This window comes from Lutzomyia longipalpis, chromosome 2 (assembly GCF_024334085.1).
Source record: "Lutzomyia longipalpis isolate SR_M1_2022 chromosome 2, ASM2433408v1".
Lineage (NCBI taxonomy): Eukaryota > Metazoa > Arthropoda > Insecta > Diptera > Psychodidae > Lutzomyia > Lutzomyia longipalpis.
Genome location: NC_074708.1, coordinates 11,306,438 through 11,318,979, shown reverse-complemented (window position 1 = coordinate 11,318,979; position 12,542 = coordinate 11,306,438). Strand labels below are relative to the sequence as shown.

The following is a 12,542-nucleotide window of genomic DNA, read 5'->3' as shown; positions in this document are numbered from 1 at the left end:
AAATCCCCTTGAGGAACTGGATTGATCGACAATGAATTGTGGAGTTGAAGAAACAAAGTGTTTGAGGTGGAAAAGAAAAAAAAAGAATAATGAGACATGGTTTGGAAAAAGTATTGCAGAAGAAAACTCAATAGGATTTATGCTCTAACTTGGTATAGGTACTTTTTCTCATCCCCAACTTGCAGGATTATCCGAGAGTGAGCAAAAATTAACTTTACTTCTGTTGGTATTTTTTTTTTGTTTTATTTTACTGCATACATACAAGTACCAGAAATCTTTGTCTACAAAGAGATGGGGATACTCCCCCCCCACCCCCCCCCCCAGTGGGAGTTTGTGATTTCCTTTTCATTTCAAAATGAATATTTTCAAATGCTTTTTTTCTCAACTTTTATAAATAGCATCAAACTGGAGAATTAAACAAATATACACGAGAAAAGTACCAGAAAGTGAATTTCTTTTTTTTCGCCTTCACTCCCCCCCCCTCCTTCTCTTTCTTCGCACTGTATGTATAAAAAAAAAAACTCAAAAGGATCAAAATACACACAGAGAGTGAAGAAAAATTTTCTTGCAGAGTTACAGAAAGAAATTCCCCAGCCCACCATGCAGATTGTATTTTCTCCGAAAGGAAATCATGGTGTGAATTAAAATTATGTACTCCAGAAAAAAATACATATAGAGGAGTGAAGAAAAAATATGCTATTACTTCCAACATATTTCTACAACACATGCTGTGATTGTGCTCTTTGAACATTCAGCGCATTTTCTTTTAGATCTTTTAAAATATTAGGATATTCATCAAAAATCATTAAAATTAATTGCAAGAAAAATGCAAAATATATCCTTAATTATTCCCAAAAAGTAGTCATACAGGCAATAAAGGATAATCAAGTAAAATAAGAAATGATGTCTAAAATATTATTATTATTTAATATTGTATCGTTTATCCATCAGGAAGTCATATTTCCGCATTTACTACCACATATCGTCTCTTCATGTTAGAAATAATATTAAGTGCATACATATACTCAAAAGAATGGGAACAATAGATATGAGAACCACAATTATGTGTCGCAAATCATCATCATCATTAAATTCTTATTAACACCCACAACTCGGTCATAAAAGGCAATATTGGGTGAAAATATTGCTTCGTCCTCTTACAATATTAATTACATTGCCTCTCGATGATGAAGAGATATTCACATAAGGGATTCATCACACTCTGTGTGTACCAAAAAGCTTCTATATGTGGCAATCGATGAATGGAACAAAATCTATTGAATATTTGGTATCATAACATTAATGAAGATAATGGGATTCTTTTTATAAAAATAATTTTCACCCAGAAGTCTATATTTGGATAAGTTATTTATTTTTGTCCTCTAAATATAGAGTCACAACGTTCATAACAAAAAGATTAGGCAGAGATTGTTTATTTTGTTTCTTACCCAATTTAGGAAATTTTATTAAATTCTAACTTTTAGTTTTTTTTTCGATTATATTTTCATTGATAGTCAACATAATTGCAAGCATATTTTGACCTAAGCTACCTTTAAACTAATCTAGTAACAGCCTTGAATTAAGAAGAAGTTCTAATTTCAAAATTTCTTTCATAAAAAATTGTTTCAATTTTCCCAAAACTTCAAATGAACATAAAATCGTTATTTTTGTAACTTTGTGTAATCTCTCAATATTTTAAGCATAAATCTTATTGAGATAATTTGGATGATAAGCAAAGTCTTTGAAATAAAGAATCAACAAGTTAATTATACGCATATATATCCCAAAATGCATTCCATGGAGCACGAGGGGGCTTTATTCAAATTCAAGCCACCGCAAAAACATCTCATTTCGGTAGGAAGAACACAAACACGATATGATTTCATGTAATCATTTCACGTATTTGAGCCATGTTGGTTAATTTTGCATAACGAGAGAGAGATACAAGGCGTGTGGTATATTTTGAAAGTAAACACAATTTCCGAGAACTTTTGGTAATTCAATCTTCTCGGAAATACTAAAATCCCCCCACACCCCCACAAAACACCTCACAGTCTCTCTCTCTTTCACTCTTAATGTGATTAGAAAAAATGACCATATGAACTGATTTATTTTTCATGCACAAATGTGGCCCCTAATAATGTATTAAAGACCACTTGAGGAGATCTAAAATAATTGTTATGATTTGCAGAAGATGAGTGTCTTGCAAAAATATTCATTCCAGACAAAATATTTACATAAAGTGAAGCATCGCGGTATTAAACAACCCTTGGGAATGTTTACATTTTCAGAAGCTACGTGGGAAAAGGTCATTTGATGAATCTTTGGTCACGTTTATGGAACAATTTGTACGAAATTGTTTCTGAATCAATATTTAATGAAAGAAAATTTACATTTTGATTATTATTGTTTCAATGCAAATAAGAAATCAAATAATACATAGTCGACAATACGATCTGACTTTGTATATTTTACATTTCAGGAGCGTTTCAATTTAATTATTGAAATCAGGAGCTTTTGCGAGCTTTCCTCTCAAACTCTTGAAAAATAAATCATAAGACTTTCTTAATAGAAATTTTCTTGTTCTTAAGAAGTTCTAATTTTAAAATGAAACTTACATAATGGCCATGAATGTGGTGCTGGACACCTTGCACACCTCCCTGTCCATGGATTTGTTGATTGTGAGCCGTGGACAATATCACATGACGAAGAGTGCCATTCTCATCGACGATCTGTTGCATTAGGTGGCCGGGCGGCACTTGGACGGGCATTGGAATCGGTGGTGAGCCACTTTGGGACACCATTGGCACTGTCACAGGACCTACAATAAAATAAACAACAAAAATTCTCAATGAATATCCCTTTGCAAATTATGTTTTTCGTTAATTAAATAAGAACCAAATATAGCAAGAGAATTTAAAATAATAAAAACATTTTGCTTATTTTCTCTTCCTCAACTTTGGCATAAAACATCCTGAGAAAATAAACAAAAATCTCCCTGGTGAGAATATTTATCCAGCATATTATGTTGTTTATGAATTATTTCACAGATAAATTTCAATTAAATTCACTTATTCAGCAATCGAAAACAAGTGTGAAAGCCATTGTACAAAAAAAACAGAACATTTTATACAACATCCAATAAACAAAATCTCGTAAATTATGTATTAGATTTTTTTCTCCCCTCAAGAAAAATGTATATTTTTAACATATTCTCCCGTCTGTGAGCATCTTTAATCTTTCTTCTTTTTTTTCTCATCACAGCTCAAAGAGGACCACAAAGAAATGTCAGGAATGACAAAAAACCGGCCCACCAACACATTTATGGAGATTTCTTGACTCAAAAACCACCTAAAACCATAAATTATTGAGCGAGAAGATAAATTTAAATATTATTTGCTATTAATCATGTGCCACAAAAATCCCCTAGGTATTAATATAGCCGCTATATTGAGATAAATTGTGCAAATACAAATAGGCAAAATTAATACACGAGCAAACACTTCAGCAATAGTACAAAATGAATATTGGAGTCATCCAGAAAAAAAGTCCAAATATTCACACTAAAAGAAAAAAAACTAATGTACATTAAAAGCAAAATGCATATAATGGGAAATAATTTTAGAAACTTTGAGTATTAAAATTGTGGAGTGGAATTTTATGTTGAGATTTTAATGACTTCAAATGGATCATCAACATTTGATTGTGATTTAATACAGAGCTGGGAATTATTATTATTTGGTTTATCATAGTTTTAGTATTAGGAGTTTGCTCTCTTTCAAAAGTACATAATTTTATCATAAAATGTCATTTGGGGTAAAAGACTTCTAAAATGAGTTTTCCTTGCATTTTCCACCAACTCTGAGAGACCTGAGAGCAAATTAATAAAACATTGCATTTTGCTTGTTGCAGTCAACATTAAAAATTCAAAACAATTTTAATGAAAAAAAAAAAGAAAAAAACCGGGGTATTGCAAAAAAAATTTCAACAATGCGAATGTCACTGCAATCCTCGTAAATGTGACACGACGATTAACTTTGTTGAATTTTATGTATTGCAGCAAATAAATAAATTCTCCATTTACTCTCAGGCACCAAACATTTATAACATCACAAGAGCTCTCCATCTCTTTTCCCTTAGCCTACTATCTCCCTCTGTATACTCATTCAGACATTTTACATTAGGTACTATACATATATATTTTATTTATGTACATAGCGGATCAGTGGCAAAGCACAAAATCAAGGTTACCACACGCATAGAGGACAATCAACTTTCAGAAAGCATAAATACATAACTTTTTCTCCACATTTATATATTTATATTATTATGTACCCATCAACCATCTGATACATAGTGTACGCGCAGATATAAAACTTTTCAAAAAGCGTGTTATTTCATTTTAAAAATTTATTTTTACACTTATACACCCATCACGATTCCACATGCTGTTGCCTTTCGGATTACCGCAAAGTTCATATAAAAATTTCATATTATGTATATAGAATGTGAAGGTATAATTAAAAAATCACACTGATTTTTTTTTTGCTACACACTCACTCCTCTCCCATACAGAAAATACATACATATATTGTAAATTTTGTACATAGTACCATGGAAAAAAAAAGCCAGGAGAATCACAATTCAAAAGCATAAGTCGTCAAAAAATGAAGTTGATTTGTGCTCTTTTTTTGCACAAGAAATGAAAAATTATGAGCTACAGCCATGTCTGCATGATTCTCAAATAGATAAAGTCCAATAAGAATGCAATTTAGCACATTTAAAAATATATAACCTTATGCTATATACATTTTGTCTGCGATATTCGCCATTTCCTTCTCATGCATCCCCACAGACGTGCAGCCGGTCTCATAAAGCTTCAAAAAAAAAGAGTCTTTAAATTTAATTATATTTGCAATGGAGATTGGTGGAATTGTGTGGAATGAAATTGATTTAATGAGGACAGACTTGCCATAAAAATTGCTCTGCTGTCTTATGCCATTTATACGTTAAAATTATAAACTTCACCATCCCAGTCCGTTAAAATTGCCCTTATTATTGTCTCGCACTAAATATAGGCTTCGAAAGTTTCTCTGGGACTTTTTGTCACATCATTAGCATTAAAAAGTTTCGATGAATTCAATTATCTCATTAATGGGAATAAAATACCATTCACATTGACATGAAAGATGATACTATATACTTTGGTTGTCATTAGTGCATAAGTTTGAAAGTTAATCAATAACCTCCTTTTAGAGAAAAGATAGTGATAAAGTTCTATGAGATAGCTGAATGAAAAAAAAAAACTAATTAAGGAAGTTTCAGAATTGATGTTCAAAGCAAAAACCAATTTATATGCTGTTAACTTTTTTTATAACAATTCCAATTGAATGTGTTGGTTTTTTATTGAAAATAATTTCCAAGAAAAAACAAACTAAAGAAACCACAATTAATTGTGCAGAAAATTTCAAAATAATAAAACAACCAACTTTGTACAAACTCATTGAATTCTCTTAAAGTAAATAAGGCTATTTACGTAGAATAAATTCTTCCAGAAAAGGTATATTCATTACGTATGTTTTTGCTATATCATTAATCTAATAATAATAAGGTTCAACCTATAATGAACAAGTTAAAGAGACTAATATTACGTTTAGATGTGGGTAGAAAAAAAATCAATCTATTGGGTTTTAGTTGGAAAATTATGTATAAAGATAAGTTAAGTGGCAAAACAACTGTCGTGATTTTCCATTAATATTTACCTTAAATGATTTATTGAATAACATTTATCTGCTAACGTATATTATCATTTGCAATAAATTGACATATTTAAATATAGGTAACTAATAAATATGCACGTGTACTGTCGTAATAGTGACGACTATCTAAGTCACTTCGCTTAATGCTAATAAATATTCCTTTTATTTAAAGAAGATCTTTTTCCATAATAATAGATCTAAAACAAAGAACTTAAATCTAAATCATTCGAATGTAATATAAAAATATTGCAACATCTGTAGCACTATGAAGGGTTTCTTTATGGGCTTATGATGATGATTTATTGAAAAGTGCATAAACCAATAAAAGTAGAATATAAAGTCATAATTTTCAATAAAAAGACAAAAAAGAAGACCTTAAATACAGCCCACAAAAAGGCTCACAATTTCTTGCAACATAGAGACATGTATATTGTAGCAATGTTGTGCTGACAAGATTGAGGAGTAATGGTATCAAAGGATAAAAATTTGTATAGAAAATGTAAATATTTTCACAATGATGAGGAGGGATTTTGTGTCGCTGTTTCACCCATAAGATAAATCACACACAAAAAGATGTTGAGGGCGAAATGGAAGGCTCTCTGAGCCAGCAGGAGAAGTGTGTTGAGAATTTCTTCACCCCATATCGAATCATGCTGTGACACGAGATGGGTTAGAGTTGAATAACCCTCCTTGAAGAGGAGAACACGCCTTTGAAGTGTGCGCGCGATGGCTCTTGTCTCTCCATCCTTTCGTATATATGTAGTTTCTCTCCCCCCATCATTTCTTTTAAACACATTTTCTCAAACCTCCTTCACCCCTCCTCCGCCCCTTCATCTTGAGAGTCTAGTCAAGTCACAGACAAACTATTTATCTATCTAACGATGGGTATAACACCCTCAGGGAAAATAAGAACAACAACAAAAAATTGAGAGATATCACAAGTAGAAATGGGAATAACGTATTAATATATCCCAGAGAAACTGCGGGTGGAAAACCTTCTGTTTTTCTTAAACTTCGCAATTCCCCGATACTTCTATAAAGGCTTTCTGGCTAAAAGAAGAAAAAAAACATCAACACAGACACATTAAACCATGGACGATGGTTTTGGAAATCCCATTCTTCTCATTTTCTTGACTGTTTTTTCTTTACCTAATATTTTTATTTGATTCTCTTCTATATATAAGTCGACTATGTACATAAGTAATATAGAATGTATAGAAGAGTGGATGTGTGCTCAGAATAGAGGACTTCATTTTTCTTGTTCTTGTGTCCCTATCATATGAGCGATACATGTGCATCGTTATGTAACATGATAGAGAGGAATGAGAAAAGAAATCAAAGACAAAAAACAGCATCACATTAGAAGATGATACAAAGAAATAATAATAAAAAAAAACGCCAAAGGGAGTGGTGGATGATGTATCTTTTACACGATGATGGAACATATCTACATGGTTCACTATGTGAAATATGTATTGAAGAGAATTGCTATGTATATAGGCAATATTTATAGCTATATTATGTATATGAAACAAGACAGAATACTTGAAAACATGTTACCAATGACGACGATATGATATTCCTATGGCATTTTAATTCCAGATTCCAGACGTACAACTTTGAATGGGGTCAAGGTCAATCCAAAATTTCCGGGAATAAACATTTGAGTTTGTATTTGTTGTATGTATATTAAACCCCCAAATTCCACCTCAATGTGTGTAAATGACTCCTTTAATAAATCAAAAGTGTGTAATGTAATCTACAAAATGAAGTTCAAAACGAACCGATAATATTTGAATAATTCATACATCATGTACACGTTATCGGTGTCATGATGAAGGGGAATAAATATTTAAAAAAAAAACTTCTGAACAAAAGGGTTTTCATAATACATTTTGTCTGCATAAATTCGTCTTCCTCTTGTAGTTTTATATCACTCTGTACCAACATACAACATAACATATCCCATGCACGCCCCAAATTATTCAGAACACAGCACAAAAATTCATACACCTCTCTTCCTGTCACCTTCAAAAGCAATATGTCAATTCCTTTTGTTTGCACATTCACCATTGCGTCACAAAAGGTACAAAATTTTCCCCTGGATGTATTAAGCACCCCTCACTATTAACAAACAACATTCACATTGTCATCAAAAAGTCATTCAAAATTGCAACAATCATTCACAAAAGTGCTGTATATGTTCTCAATGAATTTTCTCTGGTGGATGAATTAATGATTTTTCATTATAATCATGTATTCTTCCACTACATCATCCTTGACCAACATTTAAACCGAAAAAAAAATTCACTTGCAATTTAAAGTGGACTTTTTGACTTGTTTGATGTCACCCGGCGCATGATTACGAAATTTGGATTTTTGATGACACCTGAGTATAAGTCAATTCAATTCAAATTAGAAAAGCCACACCGTGACATGAGAATGTCATTCTATGCTGTATTTTAGGTGTCCATTAACATGTTATGGCCATTAGGTAATTACATTCAACATACACCTTGATGACACAATGTCAAGAAGTTGTAGAGACTTGATATTTTATGCTACTTTAAATGAGCATCTTTCACATCTTTTATGTCACTATCATTTCCTCCAACGGAAGGATGTTTACTTATTATTTATTTAATTTTTTTAAATTTTTTTTATCAATGCAATTAAAACTAAAAGTCGACACCTGATAGACACTTCATTAACGTCGATTTTAATTAAAGTTTTCCCTTTTTTCAGGTTCAATAAATTCATATTGAATTTTCAAACAATTTCTCAAGTTTCGTAAATGAGGTGAAAAATTTAATAAAATTCTATAAACTTAATATTTATCTTATTGATAACATAATTTAAAATTTACTTATTTAATAAAAAAAGAAACCTGGGAAAATGCAGAATTTTATCCAACAACTTTATGGATACATTTACAGCCCAAGTAAGGGAAGGAACATTTTGTGAAAAATCAGATTTCAAAAATCCTTAGACAAGTTCATAAAATCTAAGAACTTATTAGGATCATAAAATTCTATATAGTAATAGTGTATTTTGCGCCCAAAAATTTTACTGTGAAACTCTTTTGTTGGCCCTTAAAGACCATATGAGAAAATGTCGTATAATACATAAAACCCACAAGTTTATAGCGAGATTAGTGAGAACGTCAAAGTTATTTACAACAATTGCCACCCATTGGACAGCACACCACATCCTTGGGAAAATCTCACAACGTCTTGGGTGGAAATTTTCCTTATCGAACTTGGCATAAAGTACTAGTGTGTTATATATAGTGAAAATGTCAAGAATCGCCTTTCACATTTTAATGTCATTGGATGGGATTCTTCGGTGTGATTCACATGTAAAAATGCACGATGCATATTGGATGGGCAAACGTGCCTTTCAGGTTGAAAATTTTTCTTATATCCTTTCTTTGAATATGCCACCACACACATACTCTATGTAGGTCACATTGTACGTTTTTTTTCCTCAAGAATTTCTTTTTTTTTCTTCATCTCTCACGCCCAAAAAGGGCGAAAGTTTTTTCTGTGTGAGGGAGTTGTGGTGACACGAAAAAATAAAAATCTTACCGAAATCATGGAGCGTGCAAAGGGGTGCATGAGCCGCGGGACACATCTCATGGTGGTGATGATGGTGAGGAATGAAGTAGCCGTGTTCGGGGTAGAAATCCCCCGCGGCTGTATATTGTCCAATGAAGAGCCCATGACCATTGCCCTCCACCGGTGGCGGTGGTTGCTGTTGTGGCATTGTTGCCCCAGCATGGTGCATGTGGTGTGAAGCGTGTGCGATTGTCCCTTGCTGGGGTGGCTGCTGCTGCGGATTCTGGTGTATTGCAACAGATTGCTGTTGCTGTATTATTTCACCACTCTGATGGTTACTATTGCTCGTACTATTGCCACTACTTCCACTACTATTTTGTTGATGTGAAGACTCTGGTGACGTCATTGCCAATCGTACCATTTTTGTGGTCATCTAAAGTTGATCTCCCAATCCCCCAGACTCAACTCAATGACACACAAATGCACTCACACGACCTTTTCAATATCTTCACCAATTAATTTCTTTCAATTCTTCTTTTTTTTCTCTTTTTACTTCTCTCTGTATCTCTCACTTCACGGCACTTCTCAAGTGGACTCAATTGTTGAAATCTTCAATTAAATTTTTATGATTCGTGTTATTTTCTCTCTCTCTCTCCCCCTCATCAGCACAATCTTAATTTATGTGAAAAAAAACCTCTCTAAAAGAATCACTTTTAAATCACTTCTTTATTTTTTTTTTCATCTCCCAAACCCCCATTGTTATAACATTGTATCGCTTCTTGCAATCTCAAGTTGGTGCAAATAAAAAAAAACTACCACACAGCTACCTTCTCTCTATAATGCCAACGTGTCGCGAAAATGCCACATTCAAATCAATTAAATTATAAGAAAGAGAATATCCCACAAATTTGTCTCTCCCATTCTTTCCTGTTTTATGTAGCATCTCATTAATAAATCTTGCAGGAGGTTTTTTTGTTTGTTTCTTCAACTTATTCATCGCATCAAGATCACTTCTATGGAGTTTTTCAATGAAAATATCTATTTTATTGAAATGTCACAGAATTGTACAAATCATTCCAACGCCTTTCTCACAGCAACATTGTTACTGATGCTGTGTGTCTTCAATAGAGTGTGTACACTGTGACAAATAAAACACCATTATGCGATAGTTTACCTAGTAATTTATCGTACCCACATCTATGTATATTGTACTCATTGTATGTTACATACATAGGTATGTTATGTATGCAATTGTAGAAAAGCATAAAATATTTAAATTCAAGTGTTGGTTTTTATTTATTTTTTAATATCGTTTTTTTAAGTAAAAAATGTTTTAAAATAATATCTGATTTTTAATTAAAAGTAGGTACCTAAAGTACCTACCTATTCTCACTGTGTGCATAACTTTAAAAGATTTTTATCAAAAGAACCCACACATTAGCTAAGAACTTCAAGCCGATTTTTTCTCTGAATTAGATACAGAATTATCTTTATTTAGAAGATCTCTTCCGGTAGTTAAGAAGTATCTAATGAAGTACTTTCACATGCTCCGTATATTGTTAATTTTTAATTAATTGCAGAAAATCTTCGTTGTAAAAAAAATGTAAAGCAATTATTTATTTAAAAACTTCGCAAAGACTCTACGGGACTCAAATTATTCTATCTCAAATCACTTATCTTGTAAATGACTAAAATAATGACAAAAGTCCAAAATTCGTAAAAGATTTTTTTGAGTGTACAAAAGTTCTCAACTTTGAAGATTTCTGCCTCAAAGCATCGTCTTATTCAATTCTCACGCAGCCATTCTTATTCATCCACTTTGGGTTGTCTTCGCCGAAATGCCTCTTTATTCTTTATATACTTCTTTTCTCAAAATGTCACAAGGCAACTTTTATCGAGAGAAATCCAGTTGGGAATTGAATTAAAATATTTGGTTAATGTGTTGCCTCTCCATCATGACTGTCTGTCTCTCATTCTATCTTACACCCACTTGGGGCATCTCTTTTCTCATATGTCGTACAGTGATCTTACATTAATCAGTAAGACACTCCACCAGAGATTGTTGTCCAATCAACAACGGCCACACAGCAGAAAATTAGCAAATTCTGATGTCGCGGCGCGTATGGTTGAGTTATATTGTGTAAAAACGAAGCACTTTTTGGCCACGAGCTTTGATGAAAAACTTTATATATTTGTATGTATTTGAATGTGATTTGAGCAAGAAAAAAAATCGCTTCAACACTCTGTTCTAATCATATTTCTCGCTTAACTTCTTCAGCAGAAGTCAATAAAAATTACTCAACGAGAGAAAAAAAATCTTATGGACAAAAAAAATCTCTTGATTTCTGCATTATTGCGTTGAATGTGACCTTCACGACACATTTAAAGTGATGGATTTTTTATGGTATTAAATACATCAAACTCAATATGGTTAAGAAGTCTTGTACAGTGATTTTCGTTTCTTCCTCAATTCGCTTCGCAGCAGTTGTATTATGTACAATTTTATCCCAGCTCGTTTTTTTTTTCGTCTCCATCCATATGAAATGGTACATTCAGATGGAGAATTAACCTCCTCAATAAATCAGAATGAAAATAGAGCCGAAGAATATGAGGAGACATAAATTAACAATTAATATCTTTCATCATCATATCTCTCAGCAAAGTCTCTCCAGCAATTGCCTACCCTATATTATAATACATAAATATTGCAGTGGTAATGCTTTCAATTATTTCGAGCATACGTGCAGTTGGAAGTTGAGCAATAAAATGACCACAGTGCGCATTAAAATATTATTAATATTATTTGTCTTTTATTGCCATTAACATCTCATTGTATACTTCTTTGTTTTCTTCTTATTTTTCATCTTTTGAGGTGACTTGAAAAGTTGCCACGAATGCAGGATTGTCGGTGCATTTAATAATGGACGTTACATATAAACTACATAGCATTCAAGGTTGAAAGAAGCGATGATGATGAGGATGATGATGATGTTGTATCTCATCTTATTACCACTACATTTTCCCCACATCTTCGTGCATTCCCCGTCGCAACCCATTTGAGATAAAAGGAGAAACACTCTCAAGAAAACGAGAACATGGATGCAAAAGGGGAGCAGCATCCATCTCTTTACTGATCTACTGCATATTTTCTTAGTATCTCTATCCACCTCCTATATATGCTTTCCAACTAGCACTATAAGTGAACTTTTTCTCGCAATTCTTCACT

General features: G+C 32.5%; 2 protein-coding genes across 6 annotated transcripts in view; one reads left to right on the top strand and one right to left on the bottom strand.

Moving 5' to 3' along the window:
* The window catches only part of LOC129790699 (transmembrane protease serine 9-like), a 776,474-nt gene that overhangs the window by 59,695 nt on the left and 704,237 nt on the right, over positions 1–12,542 (top strand). The gene's annotated exons all lie outside the window — the stretch shown is intronic.
* The window catches only part of LOC129790654 (fibronectin type-III domain-containing protein 3a), an 82,252-nt gene that overhangs the window by 31,311 nt on the left and 38,399 nt on the right, over positions 1–12,542 (bottom strand). For 4 of the 5 annotated variants that reach the window (XM_055828262.1, XM_055828261.1, XM_055828263.1 and 1 more), the window contains exons 2-3: positions 9,347–9,925; positions 2,619–2,821 (exon numbers count right to left, since the gene is read on the bottom strand). In XM_055828262.1, the coding sequence (XP_055684237.1) occupies positions 2,619–2,821; positions 9,347–9,749 (606 nt within the window). In that variant the 5' untranslated portion in view covers positions 9,750–9,925. The remainder of the gene's footprint in view (positions 1–2,618; positions 2,822–9,346; positions 9,926–12,542) is intronic. The other variant, XM_055828260.1, reaches the window with a different exon arrangement.